The following is a 22,169-nucleotide window of genomic DNA, read 5'->3' on the forward strand; positions in this document are numbered from 1 at the left end:
TGTAGAAATAAATTATTTACAGCTCTCCTTGGAGCCCTTACACATATGTATAATCTCATCAGTCATAAATTAGTGCACAAAATAAACTGTTAAATTAACACAATACACAGGTCTACAATTCTTCCCAAAGAGTCACATACATACTTAATGAACAACATTAAAAAAAAAAAAATAGCTTAGGCTAAAATGACATTTTAAAGGATGTAAGGCACAGAATATATTATCTCTAAAAGGACTATCGGCTAACAGAAAACCAAATAATAACATTTATGTGAGATCTACAAAGTATGGTATTACAAGAAGTAAAAATAAACCTCACCTTCTCCCAGTTGAGATAAGCTCTTAAACAGTTCAGAACCTCTCCTTTAGCACGTTGCCTGGCAACTAGCTGCATTGCCTTATTAATCACTGATTGAGAGATAAATATATCATGCCACATGTTTGCAATGAACAAAGTCAATTTTTCTGACTCTGGAAAATCTGTAAGAAATAAAATAAGATAATAAACCTTATGATTGATCAAATGAATAAATAACTAAGAGTAAATGTTAGTAATTTCACTTGAACCTTGCAAGGCCTCCTACCCACTGAGGCCCAGCCTCAGTTATTTAAAAATCTGCTTCTCTCTTCTTTTTCCCCCATCCCCTTGGCAAACTTTCTTTAAATTTGAAATATAGTACATGGATATACATACCACTGTTAAAAAGAGCAATAAACTCTAAAACATGAAGACAAGGCAATCACCCTTTCTCCAGCCTGCCCCAGTCCCAGAGCCCTTCTAATTGGCTAGTGTCATTTCAGGCTATTTTTTGTATGCATTTACAAGAGAACACCCTTGTAGAACACAAAAAGCAATTGGTTTGAAAATACTTTTTTAAAAAAATTATGGATGATAATCCTTTGTTGTAAATAACTTTTTCCACACTGTGGCTTGTCCTTTGTTCAATTAACTTAAGTGAGGTACTGCTAAAATACAATAATATACACTCTTTTAAAGCAGACAGTTGGATGAATTTTGATAAATGAATACATCCATGTAACCTTCACCAGTCAATATATAGAACATTGCTATCATGCCAAATTCCCAGGGTTTGAGCCTTTCCAATGAATCACTTCACCTCAAAACCAGACAACACAGATCTGCTTGCTGTCACTTTAAATTAGTTTGCCTAATTTACATGGAGCACATGTACCCTTTCTGTCTGACTTCCTCTCAGTATAATGTTTCTGGGATTCATCCACCCTGTTGTATGCATCAGCAGTCCACTCCTTTTTTCAGGGGGAGTAGTATGCCACTGCTCATAATCATGCTTGCTTTTCATCACCTACTGATGGACATCTGTTTCCAGTTATGGGATATTATAAATGAAGGCACTGTGAATATCTGTGTACTGGTTCATGTAAAGATATGTCTCTATTTCTGTTGGGTAAGTACCTAAGAGTGACGTTTCTAGGTCATATGATAAAATAATGATTGAATTTTATAAGAAACAATCAAAAGTGTTTTGCAATTTGGTTGTAGCCAGTTCAACATGAAGATTTTTATTCTGTTTGATGTGAAGCCACATCTTTTTGATTCTCTGTTCTACTTGTGAACAGCCTCATTCACAATTCTAGAAGTGATGGATACATTCAATTATCCTGATTTGTAAGCCCACAAACACTATGGTAATAAAAGATTATAAGTCTTTGCAATTTAGATAAGACTTTCTAATATATTACGTTGCATTTGTATATCATTTTACTATTTAAAAATGTCTCCACCGACGATATGATATAATGAAGAATGACCCCTAATCTGATCATCAGTAGAGATTGAAGAAATAGTAGTAAAGGGAAAAGAGAATCAAAGGACAGTCCTCCTTTCCTCTTCTCTGATACTCTTCATGAGCTTATGAATCCATCTCATATTTGTCCTTTCCAGCTGATGCCACAGTAATGTACTTTACCATTGACTTTAAATCATTCCCTTATCTTGTGTCAACTAGATCTGATTCTAAAGTAGCTGCACAAGGAATGAAACAAATACACAGTAATGAGAGACCCTGTAGTCTATATAAGTGAAATGCTGATTTAAGTAAGTTCAAGTCACAGGAATTCTGCTACTGAAAACCAGGGATGGACAGGTATACCTAAGGCTCTACATGCCCTCTGGTAAATGTAAAAATCATTACACAATTTTAAAAAAATACACAGCAATTGCTCAGCTAAAAATATAGAACCAAATATAATGAGGTAAACACACAATAATATATTTTCAATACAAAAAAAGCCGTCATGTGGAACATACCTTCCTTAAGTAGGCTGTAGCAGAACAAGCGAGCTCTTTCCAAGTCTCCAAGTTGCCGACAAATACCCACATACACTCTGCAGAGTGCATGAATGTAATTGTGCTCCAGAGATATCTTCTGAAGTTTTAGTTCTGAGAGAATAGAGTGAAGCAAGCACTCCGCTAAATGCTGAGGTGGAGAAAAAAAACAATCAAAAGGCAATGTACGATATTTATCTTTAGCCTATGAAAGAAAAGCTAAGTTGCAAAATTTAGCATCTACTGGAAAAATAACACACACACTATCAGAAGGTAGAAGAGGGTATTAATGAGTAACGACCTGCTTAGCAGATAAGCCAAGGGCTCTGGGGAATGGATAAGTTCACACCTGTCAGCTGCCTGTGGTCAGCAGTGCTACAGGTGCTAGAGGCAAATCTGAGCACACCTGGCTGCCTGCTGTCACTCCCACCAATTATAGTGTCTTGGTGTTTGCTACAATTTGTGTGTGTGCATGTATTAAGCCCAATCTATCCTATTCCCTTCTTGTTTTCTCAACTCCAGTGTACTCTACACATTTATCCTGTTCAAATCTTTAAATATGAGGTAACATTTTCTTGCTCAGTAAGAAAAGCATTAAACAATTTGACATATCTATTTGAAAATAAACATCTTTTCAAAATTACTTAGTGTTCTGTATGCTTTCTGGAAGTAAACAATCTAAGAAAAATATTTATACCATTATGAATCGGAGACTGTAAAGGTAACCAATAACATATGAGTGCATGGTACTGGAAGTCATCCACACAAGGTGTCAATATGGGCATTTAGAAAATATAAGCCTGTGACAGTCCTAATAAACTGTAGATGTGCACAACCCTCATCTTGAAACTGAATACCTGCTGTTTGACTTGCGACATACATTGAGAAGAGGAAACCAAACCCACAGGCTTTCTTTCTGAAAGACTATCAAACTCTCAAATGTGTACATAATACTATTTACAGGAAAAAAAGGCTCTATTATGTGATAAGCATTTGATGCTTTCAAGCAAATAATTTCGAGCCTGTAAACATGTCAGATTCTATGGGACACATGCAATTTTAGTTCTGACAGAATACTTCCTTTAAAATTTTAAGTTATTTGATGAACACAAATGACCAAATCTCTAGTGTCTTATCTCAAATGCATAAAATGCTGGCTAGAAATACAGTATAGGCCTGTTTGTATGGATAACTGTTCATTTCTGAACTAAAACCTCTATTGGGGTCATCTGCCACCTTGACAGCCTGTCCCTGATGAGCAACTCCTAAACTCTCAGATACAGCTGCCACCTACCTTCTTTGTTGTGCTGAAATCATAAACAACTTCTTTCTCTTGATCTCTCATTACAGGCTTTTTGGAGATATTCCCCACATATACATGACTCCGAATGACAGGCAACAGGTCAAAGGAGGACTCTGCAATCTTCTTCAGAGCATCAGCTATGGCTTTATCATGGGACTCCACAGTTTCTTTGGGGTTCAGAGGCAACTGTGAAACCATACTGGCAGCTGGAACAGAACTTGATTCCTCATCTGTCGCTGTGACTTCAACTTGAGGAAGGTTCCTGCGGGGGTGTTTGACTCCTTCTGGAGTGGGGCTCGAGGTTTCTGGTTCCGGGGACCCGCTATCCAGACGCAATCTTTTAGCACTCCTTGGTGTACATGATGACAATGTCCTTTTCCCACCTGAATTTTGTTGGGTCCCCAAATCTCTTGATTTATCCTGGTTACAGTCACCACCAGAGCTGCCCCCTGTTTTGACAAAGGCGGTTGACATGGAAGTGATTGCTTTGAAGCCTGTTATAGCACTGACCGTCCCTGGTAAATTCTGACGGTCACCGGGTGGCCCTCGCGTGAGCTGAATATTCCCTTTGAGGATGTTGAGAGTGCGGGCCCTGGCAGATAACTCTGGGTACATGGTGTCAAGAATTTTAACAGAATTTTCCTGCGGACCAGTCACAGCAGTGTGGGCTGACGCACAGGGGGGCAGTCTGCCAGGCACAGGAAGAGCATGCTTTGGGGTGGTAGCACAAAACTGCAAAGGAGATGATAATATCCTCTCCCCAGCAGGTACAGCAGATGGAGACATAGATGTGCATGAAGGGGAGGCATGCGCTGGATCTTCCAGCAAAGGAGACATCATGGGTGGCACTGGGATCTCACATGATGGAGAAAGCTGGCCAACAGGAGAGGTGGGTGAGGAGGGACTGGAACTTGATATCAGAGGAGAAACTGGGTGTGAAGTCCTTGGAGGCGTGGCAATCAAAGGAGCAAGCAGGGGTGGCAAAGGGGGCCCCACCTCCTGCCGTATTTTACTCAGAGTGTCAGCAGAACAATCTGTAGGGGTAGAGGTGTCAGCATTGGCCAGAATGGTTTGAGTTTGAGGTCTCTGGGTTTTTGTGCTACCTCTGTCCCCTGAAGATGACTGAGAAACTTCACCTGGATTAGTTTCAACTCTGCCTGGTGCTGAAGTCTTTACCAGTTTGTTTGACTGGTCTTTGTTTGAAATCTTTGATCGATTCTTGTTTTTGTCAATTGGCTCCAGTTTTGAGTTATAATATGTGTGATCCGATGCAACAATCTGAGACTCAAAATCATAAATTTCAGAACTAATCCTTACACTAGGTTTCACAGGTCTGTTCCGTAAACGACTTTTATCAAAGTTAGAACTCTGACCACTGCTGGAAATATCCTCTTGGGTGCATGGAAGATTACTATCACAGGGGGGCTCCTGAAATGGAGAGCCAGGGTGGCTGGTCTCAGGGGACTTCTCCGCAGAAATAACAGAAATGAAGCCAGCTCCCGGCTCTTCTTCATCTGGGGAAGCAGGGATGTCTCCAGGGGTGTCACAGAGGATAACCTGGTCCACATTTGGCATGAGTGGTACCCCACTTATGATGGTCCAGTTGTCCCCCTTTTCAATGACTAGATTTTGGTCCTTATTTATAACTTTGGAAGTTACTGTAGATATCTGACACTGAAATGTCCTTTCTGCCTCCTCACAACCAGCACTGTGCTCAGCTGTCTGCCCGTCTCCTGAATAACAACTCTGGGTTGGGGGCTCTGCTAGTTGTGGCAGGACTTCGTCTCCACTGTCCATCAGTCTGGTCACATCAGAGTTATCCTCAGGTCTGTCTTGAGTGTTTTCAATAGATTCCCCATTAGTGGGAGAACTGCCCTTAGCATCCAAACCAGCTGTTGACGGGGATGGATCGGAAGGATGCAACAAGGAGCCACTTGTTTGCTGAGGTGAGACTTGTTCTTTTATGGGTTCGGTTGTTAAGCTGTCATGTATACTGAAGAGCAGTAAATTACTAGCATCTTTTCCATCTGAGTCCTCACAGTTGGACTGAAGTTCCTGCCCAATCTTGGTGAGCACCTCAGACAACGTTTCCAAAGAACACTGAGTGAGCTGACTCGCGTCCTTTAAAGGACAATCATCTTCCTCTGATTCAATCCACTCTTCACAGGTTTTGAGTGTTTCTTCTTCACAGTCTTGCTTTCTGTACTTTTCTCCTGATATTTCATTTTGCTTTAATTCTTTGTTCATTTCTTCATTTAGAGTTTCTTTGCTAGAATATTCAGGAACAGAGTCCCCTGAACTATAATCTTTCAACTGACAACTTTCAAGAAACATAACAACTTCTGACGTAGAAAGTCTATCTATCTCAGAGAGAGTACTGATGTTGAAGTCCTGTAGCGCTGAGGTCAGAGAGCCCACCTCTGTGGAAGGCCTTGTCTCGGCAGCACCAGCATCCGCAGTTCCTACATCTCTGGAGGCCTCGGCAGCATCCTGTTGCTGTTTACCCATCACAGCTTCAGGCTCATTTTCACCCTCACTGCAGCTAGGGGCCTCACTCTCCTCCACCTCAGTATCACCACCCCCAACCTCCCGAATGCCTGTGTAACAGTACAGAGGACCAGAAAGGCTACTTTGGGGGACACCATGTGTTTCTTCATCTTTTCTGCCAATCGCTGGTAAAAGGGCAGTAGTATCTGTAGGGCCCGGACCTTCAGGAGCACAGCCAGGAGTTGGTGATGGCTGCTCCAGAGGCTCCTCCAGGCTTTGCTCTACACTAGGAGAGTCCTTTGAAATGGCCAGGGCTTCACCACCAGATGTGACTGGGTCTCCAGAGGATATTTCTTTAATAGGAAAATCTTCTGACGCTGCCATTTCTGTGGCTGGAGGAAGTTTATCTGCACCCAACCCAGATGAGTCCAAATCTGTGGCATTTTGACATGGACACTGCTCCTGCAGCTCTGCCTGCACGGAGGGTTCCATCATGTTTTGGTTTGAGACTGTGATGTTTTCAGAAAAGAAAGATAACTTACTATTTTTGGAACAATGAGAATTTTCTACTGGTAAAGAACCACCTGAAGAATCAAAATCTAGTTTTCTACAAGAGGTGGAACCTTCTGGTGAAGTCTCTTTTGTAGCAGCCACCTCCTTGATGTTCTGGGCCACCTCCTTGATATTCTGGATTGTCTCCTCTCTTTCTGCACATCTTGCTATAGATGACACATTATCAACATTTTCTGTTGCTGAGGCAGGCTCATTCCTATGTAGTCTCAAAGGTTCCAATCTAGCACCCTGCATCATTTCAGGCCTGGTTTGCTTGGTTATAACTGACACTTGGTTAGGCAACAATGATGTTGACTCTCTATTTTCTATGGATGGCATTGCCTTTTGTAACTGATTGTTGGTCTCTTGTTGATGTTCTGATTTAGCTATCAACATTTCTTCACCACCTCTCCTTAACAGATTACTATGGTGCCAAGAAGTGCTTTTAACAAAACCACTCTTGATCAAGCCAGACTGAGACTCTACCAATGCTGTGAAATCTGACTGACTTGTGAGCTCAGCTCCTGGACCTTGGCTTTCACACTGTCCACCTTTCACGGCTTTCATGAATACTGACTGAGGAAGGGCACATACTTTGGTCATATCTTTCACAACTTTTGTACATTCTACCCCACTGCTACTCTGATCATGAAAATCAGATGCTCCCAATTCAGGGTTCAGAGCATGCAAGCTATCCTCTGGGTCGTTTGCTCCTGAAGAACATTCTGATGGCTCAGACTGCAGACCTGACATGTTTGAAGTTCTAGCTAACTTCTGTTCTGAATGACGCGCTTCAGTAGGGATTACTTCAGAAGGAACATGAGTATCATGACCACCCTTCAACCCAGAGGAAAACTGGGGATTACTGTGGACAGATAATGCTCCCGAGGTAGAAGAGGAAGAAAATTTGGCTTCAACATCAAGCTCTGCTGCATCTATTACATCATCTGCATCTTCTTCAGGTTCGGATGATTCTCCTAAAGCAAATCCTGGCATGTCTTCTCTTTCCTTTTCCAATTCTCTAGAGAGTCCCTGAAGATGATCAGAAACTGATATACAATCTGCTTCACAAGTGGTTTCATTAGTTGGTGTCCACTTAGTAAAGTTTGATTTGGATGATCCAATCATTCTGGATAATGGGGTTTTTCCTTCAGATCTCATGAGTTCACTTAATGGTCTCTTGGCAATGGGAGAATAACACATGTCTGCCTTCCCAAGGGCTGCTTCCTTCCCTTGTGCTATGCCACCAGACAACTTCTCAACACTCTCAATTCCGGTGGGTTTACAAAGTGTTCCCTCAGCTTGCATCGACATATCTATTTCCCTAACCTCTCCTGGTCTTTTTGCCTCACCTAAAATGTCTCTTTTTCTACTTCTAATGAATTGAGATGACACTGCCCAGTGTTTTTCACGAGCTAAGGAGAATGTGGTTGAAGGTTCTCTCAGTGATGCTGTAAATGCCTCAAACCCAACAGTTGTCACTTCATTTACTTTCAATGTGTTTGGAGCTTGGGTGGCTTCGTGTGATTTGAGTTTTTCCTCACATGTACCACTTCCTTTATTTTTTCTGGATGAGCCAAAACAATCCTGTGCCTCAGGTGTATCATCTTCTGAAATATACTCAGAACTTCCATGTGGGGCTGAGTCACTATCACTGGAATCTGTATATTCTCCAAAGTAGGTTTCCTTAAAATAAATGAGTTATACTAGTTAGTTAATTAAATACCAATTCAACCAACTAAAATATCAATTAAATGCATTAAAAAAAAACAAAGTAAATCCTTCCTGAAGAACCTTTTAGAACACATAGGAGGACAAGTGATTTACTCTCTGGAATCGCTATTAATAGCTATAAGGTGGGAAAGTCTCGATCACAAGTATGGCACTGCTCTGCCCTTTTCTAAAAGAAGCCCACCTCTCCCCAGAGCTACCCTCACTCACACCTTTTCTCCCATAACAGTTTCTTACAAGTTCCAGTCCACATATGGCCTAGTGTACAATCTGTTCTCCTAACCTCCAAACACTCCTACTTCTCAACTCCTTCCCCATTTTCTGGCCAAAAAGGCTTCTGAGTCTGGCTACACAACCCTCTCTTTTCTTCCACTTCCCAGTCACTCCTCCAGAAATGTCTGACTCCAGCCCAGGGCATCAAATGGGCCATCACTCTGGGTGACTACTCATGGACAACTCTCGCCACACACTTCCTTACAAGTGCTATACCTTGGATGTTGTTATTACCCAGACCTGCTCCACCTCTTCCCCTTCAACAGTGTATGCAGTGACAACTCTCCCTCCCACCCAGCCTATCTCTGCCTCTGCTCCAGAAACCCTGCTTGACCCTCAACTAGCCCCCTCTTTTGCTAACTGCCTTCACACGTGATCCACCAAGTAAGCATCACACGTGATCCACCAAGTAAGCAAATTTATTGACCACCTGGCCTTCCTGTTCTGTAAGGAAAAAGGCAGTCTGGGGAAGACTAGACACTGCTAACAGAAACACTCCTACTAAAAGAATCCTTTCTTCCCCCGAGCTGGAATACCGTCATCTGGTTTTCCTCCACTGTCTGTGCACTTGTTTTCGATCTTTCTTTCCTCTTCCCCTTTTCTGCTTGGTCACATATGTATTGACAGTTTCCCAGAGTCTCTCTGGGACTCCATCCTGATGCATCTTGAATGCCTGTGTCTCACCCCAGCCTCCCTTCGAGTACCATGCCCAGGGATCTAAAATGCACACTGCATATGTCGACTTGGAAATTCCACACGCACCTACCTAATATCTAACATTTTACACATTACCTCGCCCAAGTAGGGCTTCTTCTTACATTTGTTATTTTCCAACATCCTTGACTCCTCCATCTCTCCTAACCACCAGAAAGAAAATCTCACCAAAGGCTGCTCATACATCCTCATAACATTTTCCAAACCGGTCCCACCTCTTTAACCACAATGCCACTACTGGGTTAAGGTATCAAGAATTAAGGAAACTGCTGATTTACTGATTTCCCTATGTATGATCTTGTCCCTTTCCTGACTATCCCCACCCTCTACCCATTCATACAGTGACTAAACCAAACCTTTCAAATGAAATTTTATCATCAGGTTCACTTCTTTGGATCCATCAAGAATCTCCCACTGCCTTCAGGATAAAATGGAAAGTCCTTAGGACACACACAGCCATTATGGACCTGGTCTGTGTGAATGTTCCTGTGTCAAGTTCACCCCAGTCCTATATCTCTATCAAATGCCTCACTCCTCTTCAGCACTGAGCTATGGTCCGACTTTCCTGAAGCAATTTCCACCCTTCCCCCTCCACCCGGCTTCCATTCAGGACCAAGCTCCTGTCTAAGTCCTCTCCAGCAGGGTGCAATTCCCAGCAGTGAAGTACTCTACTGAGGCTGTGTAATTACCTACTCCTTAAGGTCCGACTGCCACACAAGATTCAACCGAGTGGCAACCATCCCATACCCTATGTCACCTCAGCATTCCTGGAGCCTAGCACAATGTCTGGAACACAACAGACAAGCATGTGTCCTGAATGAAGTGACTCAAAATTATTTAACTGCTCCTTAAGCCAAAAAGTACATAAATCTGTTTCATCAAAACTAACTTCCTAAGAAATTAGGATAAACCATTCTATAAACACACAAAAAGGTGATGAGTTCACAAAATGAATGTGGGAAATTTAGTAACCAAGGTTAATGTATGCTATAAAAATGAATTTACCCATCTCTGAAAAAGTCCATGGCTACAAACATGTATTTAATTCATTTACTCCATATCTGCTAAGTGACAGGCATGAGAGATAAGAACGAACAATAGGAGATTTACAATTTGATTGTGGATAAAGACAAACATTTGACCATAATAGAAAGTGAAAAAAGCCAGACTTTTTTCAATCAACTACATGTTGATCCTAAGGGCACTGGCAGGCTTTTTAAATTCTCTTATTACTCCCTAATAAAATCTGGTCTTATTACCACAAATGTTCTTTGAGTATGGCTAACATAATAGGATGTGCCCACTTGGTGACTCAAATTCAAAGTGTAAACTCACAGGTGCAAGCGAAGAAGGTAAGGTGCCACGGTGTGCAGACCCCAGAGGGGGTGATGGTACTGGAGACAAAAGAGGAGGGGGAAGTTTGAAGAAGTCAACTGCAGCTTGAAGATCTTCATCAAAAGAGCGATCATGATCAGAAAAGTCAGCACTGTCCTCCTCATTCCTCTGTAGTAAAACCTCAGGATGCTGGTCATCATTATGGTGGGCTGCTGCACTGGGTGTCTCCTTTCCCACATCTTTACACTCAGAAACGTCACCCTCTATCTCCATGGACTGCTCTGCCTGACATGTCTGCACAGCAGAGGTTCTGGGAGGACTGTCTCCTACCCGGGTGGGCACAACATCTTCCCTGGACTCTCCAGATATGGGCTTTTCTTGGACAGGTTTTCCTGTAGAAAAAAAGTAAATATCAAATATTTACAATATCAGAAAAACTTTTAAAAAATCCCAACTTATTCTAACAGTTCAAAATGTTTGCAACGTCCAAGTAAAACGTATTTTAAAAAACTGATCCCTTCCTGAAAACTAGCCTATAAAACCTGAACACACTTCATGTAAGTATGCTTCGCTCACAACAAACAGGATGAGAAGACAGGTAGATGGATGAATGGGATTCCCGTGGCTCCTCCGCAGCAGAGCACAGCAGTGTAACAGGCCCTGGGCCCTGAAGACTTGCCCATTCTCTTGGTGAACCTTACGACCAGCAGTACCTGGGAGAAAGTTTTGTGCACGCAGGTTGACAGGGAACACAATTTTCTTTGACAAGTGATCTATAATCCATTGACATCAAGCCTACTCCATCACCATATTTGTACAATGTTCAAATTAAGGAGTCAGATCACATGAATACTTTTTACTCTAAACCACAGAAAAATTACTACAAAAAGCCAATGATTTTTGGGTCTCGATTTTGGTTAAGTGAGTGGTGCTAATTACTAGTAAAGACCTATGTGTCCTGGAAATCATTAGAAACATCTATTTGTCATACTTTAAAAGCTATAAAAATGTTTTACAGAGGACTCAGGGCTCCTGGGAAAAGTGGATGATAACAGAGCTGAGGAGTGGAAATACAAGCTGGGCCTGAAACATCTTGCAGTGCCAGAAAATAAAGAGGTACTCAGAATAGGATGGAGTATGCGGAAAGAGCCCAGGAGCCAACCAAAAGACAATCCCAATAACCAAAGCTGGGGCAATCTGAACAATACATAATGACAGTGCTGAAGTATAATGCATAAAATAAACTTAATACCCATGAGACTACAGTGGCAGAAATAAGTGAATTAATAAAGGGAAAGCTTTTTCTTACAGAAAAATTTCATTTAATAAATGCAAAAGAAATGAGGGAGATACTATAGACAAAGTAGCCACAATAGCAAATAAGATCCACTGTTGGCTGCTAAAATCAGTGGGCTATAGTTAGAGAGAAATAGAATATTTGCAGAGTGTCAAAGTATCTCCCCAAAGATAATTAACTAATAATAGCTTTACAATGAAGAAACCTGGCAGACACCATTTTAAACAAATAATAAAGGTTCTAACATCCCCAGTGATAATGCATCTTCACAACCCCTCTCCCTGGGTACAGTACCCTAAGCAGAGTGCAATATCACCATTGTGAAGTTCTTGCCATAAATATATGCCTCAATCTAATATGAGAAAACATCAGATAAGCCAAAACTAATAGGTTTTCTACAAAATCATCTGTACTCTCCAAAAAGTAGAAAAAAAATGAGAGACAAGGAAAGATGTTTGAACTGTCAGACTGGGGGATATGAGAAGAATGACGACTAAATGCAACATGGGGTCTTGGAAAAGAAAAATGACATTGGTGGAAAAGCAGGTGAAACTCACATGAGGTTCATTTTTGTTAACAGTATTATTCTAAGTGTTCTGGCTTTGATTATAAGTTATGGAAAATGTTAAACTTCAGGGAATATGAATGAGAAATAATAAGGGGATTTTCTGACTATTTTTGTAACTTTTTTCATATGAAAACAAAACAACAAAAAATAATATATTTTACAATATAAAATTGCAAAGACATTATGTTTTCCCTTCTACTTGAAAAAGCTAACATTAAGGAACAGACCTAACCCTTGAAATATTTATTTTTAAAGAAACATTTAATATTACTAAACAAAGAAATGTCCTTTTTAATAACATATTTAACAACATGAAATCAAGTATTTATAATAAAAATAAAGTAAGACTATTGACTAATACAGAAAACTGAAATGTTGCCTATAACCTTAGGGAATGTGAGTGACCTTCAGAGCCTGAGAAGAAAACCTAGGTGCATGTTTCTACAGACTTACATCTTCACTATCTGTGAATTCATAGCAGCTAATCTAAGAAACTAGCACAACACCAAAAAGCTAAGCACTTTATTTTTAAAATATATATATTTTTTTATTGATTTCAGAGAGGAAGCTAAACTGCTGGTAGGTGGATAGAACTCATGAAATGATTGGAAAAGCTGTGCGTCCTCAGTCTTCTGCACACACCTGCCAAATACACCTCCACTGTGGGTCCAGCCAGCTTCTTTTTATGTTCTCTGATGAAAGCTACTACTAAAAATTAAAACCCAAATGCATTTACTGAGATTGGTAAAATGTAGGAAAAGGAATCTGGTATAATTAGGAGTACCCATTCTGGCTAGGTCCATTATTTATTACACTGAGACATTAAAAACTAAAGACACACAATAGCCATGGTAAACATTTCTACTTTCATGTACAATATGTATTTCTGGAAGTTTCTCTCTCACCTGGGACACATCTGCTGCTTTCACCAGGTGCTCTGTTTGCTGTGTTTATACAGAGCCAGAGTTCCTTCAGAAGTAGTTTTACTTTTCCTGGGAAAGAGAATACAGTATTAAAGACATGTTACGTGGCTCAATGTATGCACGGCCAAAAGATAGTCCTGTGAAATCAGGACTTATTAGGAACACAAAAACAAAGTAACTTAAACATCTTCCCCAAATTCAATTACTGCACATAATTCAGTTAGCTACTGACAGAAAGATCTGCAATGCTCTAGACCAAGCATGTCAAACTCAAAGGCTAACACAGGCCAAATAAACAAGGTTTAAATTTATGTGGGCCGAAAAAAAAAAAAAAAAAGCTTCAATTTTTCATAGAAAGGTAGGCTTATTTTGATAGAAACATGCTGAGTACAAAGGGCTGAAATAAATGAGTGATCGTTAACATAAGATAACATTTTAATAAATATTAATATTTTTTCTTAAAATATTAAGAATAAATGAATAACTGCACAAATTAATAAGCATAACGCAAATCAACCTATTTTTCTTACTCTCCAAAAGTGAAATATTTCCTGTTGCACACACCAAACAAGTCAGTCCAAGACTAATGACGTGGCAATTGGCTTCTAAAATATTCTCTGCTAGTATTAGTAGAGAGAAATGATGCGCCTGCACGTAAGATGCTTAAGGGAAATAAATGCCACACGATTATAGTAATCAGTCATTAGCGAACATTGTAGTTCGTTATTAATAAGTATGTATAACAAATATTGTAAAAATTAAGTTATGAAAAGTTTATTAAAACGTTTCTTGTATACCATTATATTGACTGGGCCGCAAAAATATTTGTTGTGGGCCGCGAGTTTGACATGCTTGTTCTAGACAAATATTGATGGCTGAATACAGGGTTTTGTTTGAGGGAAATGGGATTATGTGAGTCAACAGACCAAATCTATCTGTTGTTAATGGCTTTTATTACCTTTATGTATATGTGAAACAAATAAATCTTTGGCCTGTAAGTTTTCTACAGAGAGTGATATGGGATCGGGAAGGAAGCGGATATAATGACCAATATAAGAGATTTGGGCTCCATGTATTCTAGAAAGAACAGAAGAGCAGTATCTCTTCAGTTAATGAGGTTATTAGAAAACCCTCAGAGTTGACCAGACTGTAATTAACCTGGGGGCTTCATGGATCATAGAAAAGCCATTAGTAGTCTTAATGGAAAATGAGGGAGACAAAAAGATGTGTGTGTAAACAGATAAACAGAGAGAGATAATCACACAGAGAAGCATATGCTTTTATGAGCAAAGCAAAAACTTTGGAATTTTTTTGTAAGTTTTTAAAAGGGTCTGCCTGGATTCCTAAAATAATTAAGAACCACTGGCTCAAGTTGAAAGGCCAATAGTAATTGTAACTAAGACAGGCCCAATACAATTCATATAACATTAAGAATATTAATTATGGTTTTAAAGTGAGTTTAACATTAATGAATACACAAATTCCAAAAAAAAATTAAAAGGAAAAAATATTCATAAAAGTATTGATAATTTGTAATTAAGTCTGCATAAAAAGACAGCTCACACAAATTAAAATTCAACTAAAAATAAGCTGTATTTCATTTTAGGCCACCTCAAAGTTCTATTACAGTTTCCTTGAACTTAAGTTCTTAAGTTAACCTGAAGCACTTATTAAAAATACTGAAATCTTTAATCCAGTCTAGACCAACCTTTCAAATCTAAGTATCTCCAAGAAATCACAAATTTTGAATAGGTCAGCACTATGGAAGCCGGCAAACTGCATCACACCAAATAATGAGGTTCAGACAGAGGGACTGGGACAGAGTTGGACATTTCCAACTTCCCCTGAGCCAGTCAACTCTGACAGTAACCATGTGTGAGGCACATCCATTTTTGAGTTCCAAATTCTATGATCAAGCAGCTTATCTATGTTGTGATTTAACCTACCCCAAAGCCTGCTTCCAAACAATGTAATCCCCTTTGCTTAAATGACCTGACCAGGATCCCTGCTTATTAGGTATACCCAAAGCAGCAAACAGGGAACCTTAAAAAAAAAGAAAAAAAGTTACTTTTCTTTTCTTATGGAGTCTATTAACCAGAGCTATAGCTATCCTAATCGAGCATTTTCTCATTACTTCTAATCTACAAATAAAAGAGCTATCTATTCCAGGCAAGATAAAACAAAACAATCTTCATTAATTATTTGGGAAAAGAAAACCTCATTAAATTGAACCGCACACCTTAACCCAATCTTTTAAAGCACTTCCTTTATCAAAATCTAAGGCATCTGTCAGTATTTCCGGACTTTTCTATTCCACTGACATGTCAGTTTCCACATGAATACCACACTTCTTAATCATAATAGTTTTATAATTGTTTTAGTATCTGATCAGATTTTTCCTTTTCAAAAATTTTATTATTCTGAACAGCTACTCTTCCAGATAAAGCTTCACCATCTGCTTTTTCCCCACATAAAACTTCAATGGTATTCTAAGTGAGACCATCCTATATAATAAAGAGCTAATATGCTAATTAGACCAGAGGGCAGAACAACCTTCCGAATGACTAGTGGGCGGGGGCAAGGCCGCAAGGCAGCCAGGGCCTCAAGGCAGCCGGGGCTGCAAAGGCCTACTCTTGCACAAATTTCGTGCATCAGGCCTCTAGTATGTTTACAAATGCATTTGAGGAAAATTCACATCCTTATCCTTTAAGTCTTTCAATCCAGGAACATGATGTTTATTTATGCATTCGGGTCTTCTTTAACATTCTTCAGGAGTGTTTCATAGTTTTCCTCACAGAGGCATAGCACACTGCTTTTAGGTCTTTTCCTAAACATCTGATGGTTCTGTTGCCATCTGAGAATGGGTTGTTCTTATTCCATTCCTGTTCTAATAGGTTCATAATGATATGTTGCATGTTCAATGTTTATATCACCACTTTTCCAAGCTCCTGCACTTGTATTTCCCAGCTGAGACTTTTTGATTTTTTCAGTCATAACTTTGAAATTCTGACAATTTCGACCTCTTTATTAGTATTTACAGCTCCTAGTCTTTTGTGTTTTCTCTGCAGCACTGCCTGAAGCCTCCCATATTCACAAATCAGAGGTAACAAGAAGCAGCCTTGCTTTGTTCCTGACAGTAATGGCTCTTATGTTTCACCTTTCTCAAGTGCAAATGTTGTTTTTTTCCTATTATTACCTACCAATTTTTTTATGAGGAATGCATGCTGAATTGAGGTCATGTCATTTTTCTCTTAACCAATTGTTGCAGTATTTCTCAAAGAAATCCTTAAGTCATAATTTGTCTATATTCTCAGTTACTAGATTTGAGTTCTTAAAATTTTACTTATACTCCTAAGTGACAGCTCTCTCTTGAGGATGCATGTACATGTTATTCTTAACTGGCTCTAGTACTAATGTAAGAGAATACTAGTGTAAGAGAATGAGACAGAAAGCACTGACTATTTTTCTGAATTCTAAAACAAATAAAATGATGAAGACATTAGTTTTCACTGAAGGCTTTACCTCTAAAGCCACCTGGTCTTCTATGGTGTTAGAGTTTTAACTAATTTTTTTAAAAATTTCTTCTGGGTTATTTTTCCATTCAGGTTTGCAACTACTCTGATAACTTCGGTATGTTTTCCTAGAAAACAGTCCATTTCATTAACATGATCAAATCTGAATATAAACTTGTGAATTAGGATTCTCTAATTATAGTTTTATAGCTTTCGCAGTCCTGATGTTATTGGATGTTTGTTCCTTGCTTTCTTGATCAGACTTGCAAAGCTACTGTCCATTTCACCAGCATTACAAAGATCCACCAATTGCTTTGAATGGTTTCAAAGTGTTTAGTTCCTATTTCATTAACTTATGTTTTCATCTGCATCAACTGTTTCCTTCTATTTTCCTGATGTCTGCTGTATTTTCCTATCTTCTTAGTCACTCATTTTCTGTCATTTTGCTTTCTAAAATAATCACTGGAGACCACAAATAATTCCTTTGAATACCATTTGGCAAAATCTCAAAAATTTAGTAAATACTGCCCTACTGTTGTTTCCAAAAGTTGAGTATTTTCATTTTTAACTTCTGTTATGAAAGATTTATGTGCTTTCAGTTACCAGATAGATTTTGAAAGGCTTTTGGGGGGCATGTAAGAGATAGTTTTACTAGTATCTTATTAAACAACAATATTTTAATATCTCAGATAAGATATTATTAAATAGTGAGCTTTAAATTATTTAAAAATACTTTAAATTCTAGGATTTTAAAAGTCATATCATGTATAACTCATCAATCTTGCAATTATGATTCAAATTATATCTCCTATTTTGTCTGCTTTTCTATTTCTGAGAAACATATTAAAGTCTCCCATGAAAGCAGACTTGGCTACTGCCCTTAGAATTTCCAAGCATTTTATTTGACACTAGAGGCCCGATGCACGAAATCTGTGCAAGAGTAGACCTTCCTTCCCCCGGCTGCAGGCACCAGCTTCCCTCTGGCAACCGGGACCCGGGCTTCCCTCCCTCTGGCTGCCGGCAGGCATCCGGGACCCGGGCTTCCCTGCGGCCCCTGGCAGGCACCTGGGACTCGGGCTTCCCTTGCAGCCCAGGCTTTATCCAGAAGGACATCCGGTCTAATTAGCATATTATGCTTTTATTATCCTAACATATAAAAACCCAGGGTCCGTAATGTCCAAAACGACCGAAAGCTCGACCGACCAGAAGTCAGTCCTGAAGTCAGTGCTGGGTTGCCGTGATGACCCAGCACTGACTGCTGAGGGGGCTGTGGATCAGGCCCAGAGAGAGACCTGGAGAGAGAAGCAGGGTCTGATCCGTAGCCTACATAGCAGCTGTTGATCAGCCCTTGCCCTCTCTTTCTCTCCAGGCCTGGCCAGCAGCGGCGCCTCTCTTTCTCTCTGGGCATCCGCGGGGGCTGCTGATCAGCCCCGCCTCTCTGATCAGGCCCGGAGATGCTGACTGGCATAGAAACCAACCAATCAGAACCAAATCTGGATGAAGTGTGAGGAGCCAATGGCTGCCTAGGAGGTGAAGCTTTTGACACTTACTGGCATAGAAACCGACCAATCAGAACCTAATATGGGTGAACTACGAAGGCAGAACCTAAGGTGGGGGCTGAGGAGGGGTTTTAAGGGCAACAACTGTTTGGTGTAAGGTGTAAGAAAGCAGTTCAATTTTTTAATGACCAGTTTGGCAGTATAGTGCATATGGCTGGCTATCAGTCCAGATATAGGGATTATGTATATTTGCCTGCCAAGAGCATCTCCTCTTGCTGAAAAAGGCTTCCTTACCCTCCCCCCCATTTAAGCAATCCTATCCTATATAATCTATCTATACTAATAAAAGGGTAATATGCTAATTAGACCGGGTCAACCGGCCATCTTCTAGATGTCTGACTTCCTTCCAGACAAAGCCATGGTGGTGGGGACCGAGGCAGAGGCAGTTAGGGGCGATCAGGTCGGCAGGGGAGGGCAGTTGGGAGCGAGATCAGGCCGGCTGAGAGGGCCGTGGGGAGCAACCAGGCTGGCAGGGGAGGGCAATTGGGGGTGAGATATCAGGCTGGCAGGGGAGACCAATTGGGGGCAAGATCAGGCCGGCAGGGGAGGGCAGTTAGGGATGATCAGGCAGGCAGGCAGAGGCAGTTAGGGGCAATCAGGCAGGCAGTCAGGTGAGCGGTTAGGAGCCAGCAGTCCCAGATTGCGAGAGGGATGTCTGACTGCCGGTTTAGTCGGACATCCCCCAAGGGGTCCCCAATTGGAGAGGGTGCAGGCTGGGCTGAGGGAACCCCACTCGTGCACGAATTGCATGCACCGGGCCACTAGTTATAATTTCATGCTCTTTAATCCATGACAACAGTCTCTTCTTGGTAAGCTGTACCTTCAATAAATCTAGATATTTCCTTTTAATCCATGTAAATTCATATCTAGGCTTGAATTATTTTTTGCCTTACATTATAGCTTTCAAGTTAGCATTTCTTTGGAATTATTCTATCCATCTCTATATATTAATCTTTCTACTTCATTTGATTTAAAATGTATTCCCTATAAATGTATTAGAGATGAAGATCATACACAAAAGTCATGTTCAACACTTAGGAGGCCTTTCTAATATAAATATCCAATTGTGCTCAGCTCTGTATTTCTTAATCACCTTTATTCCCTTGGCTCTGTTCTCCCTGAAGAAGTCCTAATAGATGACTACTATGCTATCTGGCTTTATCCTCCAGATTCTTGTATTTTCCCTAATACTTTTTATTTCCTTGTTCTTTTGTACCATGTTCTCAGAGACACCCAGACTAAGTCTCAGAGACACCTATCCTGTATTTGTGTATTCAACAACTCAGCCTTTCTAGTGGGTATATTCCTACAATCACATTATTAATGTTCCAGAACCCCAACTCCAATTTCATAGCAACAGCCTATGTATATGTTCTTGGACTTTCTCTAGGAATACAATTCAATTTTTAACATTTTATGTGGCTTATAATTTCATACTGTTTCCTCAGGAACTAGCTCTTCTTCTTGAGTTTTGGTGCCTTTCTTTCTTGCCCCTGCTTTTTTTCTGTTTTGGATGAAGGTTTTGGCATAACATCTTTGATAACCAGAGTATGTTTCCTCAGCCTACATTTTTAGTACTATACTCACAATAAATGGAGATTTATTTCATAAGCCTATACGATCCCTCCTTCAGAGGGAGGGGGAGGGAGAGTGAACGCAGTTGTGTGGAATTACATGGAATATAGAAATATCTCATTTTTGGGGACTAGGAACAGCCATAATCACCCAATCTTCGCACCCATGGCATAACTAACACTTTAGACAACTGAACTTTGGGCCATAGCCTCTGTACAAACATCAGAAACTATTTCTGAACCCAGAAGATTGCACATTTTTCATCCCTTAATCAATGATCTGGCAAAATGCTGTTGTCCTGCTCTTTCTCCCTCCCACCTTTGCTTTGAGGAAACTCAGTTTCTGCCATAAAAGCTTGCTTTTTGCGGGCTGCTATTTTCTCTGTAATTTGGGGCTTCATTGCCAATTGAACCAACTACTTTTTTCCTCATTTATTTCTTTCACTGGTGCTAAAGTTTTTAACTATAAAGAAGGGCTATATTTTATTTTCTGCCATTTTTACTGAAATTTGAAAGCTAAAAGGGAAAAAAGGCAAATGTGGCACTCAGGCAGCCTTTATTAAAAGTGAAATCAACACCCTTTCTGCTTAACTTATAAATCTTTTTCAGAGAAGTCAAGGATCTATATATATAAAAGCCTTAGTGACTGTTACGACCGGTCAACCAGTCAGTGCTTTGAACATGCACTGACCATCAGGGGGCAGATGCTCAACGCAGGAGCTGATCCCTGGTGGTCAGTGTGCTCCCACAGCCAACCTCCCCCGCCAGCCAGTCTCCCACGCCGGCCAACCTCCCATGGTCCTTCCCCCTGGCGGGCCCCGATCAGCCCTGGGCCAGGCCGAGGGATCCCACCCATGTATGAATTTGTGCACCAGGCCTCTAGTTAATGAAGAAAAGCATTAAAGATCATTTAAGAATTATAAATTAAACCCATCAAGGTCCACAATATTCAGCAGATTCCTAAAGACTTAATGTACAAAAAAACAATATCCCTACCCTTATAGTAAGGGAAGGTAAAAACAAAACAAAACAATTTTACTTGAGATAGTAGCAATTTCTTTAAGGAAAATAAAAGAATGTAGGGACAGAGAGCAACTATAGAAAGGGAGTGGGAGAGTTCGGTTCAAATAGTAAGGCCCAAGAATAGCCGAATCCTAGAGCAAATCTACCAGTCAAAAAGAGATCACATTACATTTTACAGTCCACTGTTACTTGGGAAAGCCAAGTGTTGTCCAACCTTCTATTTCTCTCAGCAACAGCTATTGCTAAGAGTTTCACTTTCCATAGATAAGAGCGGGAAAAATAGTGTAAAGCACACAAATTATATATCAGTGACAGTGATAAATCAATGAGCAGGCAACTAAAAGGTGTGACTTGCTAAAGCCTTAAACCACACACATACACACACACATACACAAAAGACCTCATGCTCTGAATATTAAAAAAAAATTTTTTTAAGAGAAAAAAGGTAAAGGAGACTTCTAAAGAGACACACTACATTGTACAAAACATCATAAGTGCTTTTAATAATATCCATTTGGAAATAAAATAACACATTACATGAAAACACCATTATTTACACTTTAAATTTATCCCTATCAAAAAAGTGAGAAATGGCAGAGCAGAAACTCATAACTTCCAATTTAGAAATCAAGAATGAAAACACAAAGAAGGAAAGTAAATAGTCCCACAATGAATAAACAGAAATATTAAAGTGAAAGCTCAAATTTCTCCATTTCCAGGGTCATGCCTCCACATCTATAAGATTATTCAGGGGTAAAAGGTACACATGCATGTCTGTCATTTCCCTGTGACTTTTGTGACTGCCATTTTACTTTTCCTGGTAACTTCTGGCCTTCCATAAAGTCTTTTCTTCCAAAATCACTTATAGGACTTTGATTCAAGTTCCTGCCTGACATTAACAATCTACACTAATAAAAGAGAAACATGGTAATTGGCGTACGACCGCTACCCTTTTCATTGGCTAACCAGTGAGTATATGCAAATTAACTGACAGCCAAGATGGCGGCTAA

General features: G+C 40.1%; 1 protein-coding gene across 1 annotated transcript in view; it reads right to left on the bottom strand.

The window, feature by feature from the left end:
* ICE1 (interactor of little elongation complex ELL subunit 1) overlaps nt 1-22,169 on the bottom strand; it is a 52,763-nt gene that overhangs the window by 13,602 nt on the left and 16,992 nt on the right. The window contains exons 12-16 of the mRNA XM_014550374.1: nt 13,474-13,560; nt 10,704-11,095; nt 3,603-8,336; nt 2,291-2,459; nt 320-480 (exon numbers count right to left, since the gene is read on the bottom strand). Coding sequence (XP_014405860.1) covers nt 320-480; nt 2,291-2,459; nt 3,603-8,336; nt 10,704-11,095; nt 13,474-13,560 — 5,543 coding nt within the window. The remainder of the gene's footprint in view (nt 1-319; nt 481-2,290; nt 2,460-3,602; nt 8,337-10,703; nt 11,096-13,473; nt 13,561-22,169) is intronic.

Source organism: Myotis brandtii, unplaced genomic scaffold (assembly GCF_000412655.1).
Source record: "Myotis brandtii unplaced genomic scaffold, ASM41265v1 scaffold115, whole genome shotgun sequence".
Lineage (NCBI taxonomy): Eukaryota > Metazoa > Chordata > Mammalia > Chiroptera > Vespertilionidae > Myotis > Myotis brandtii.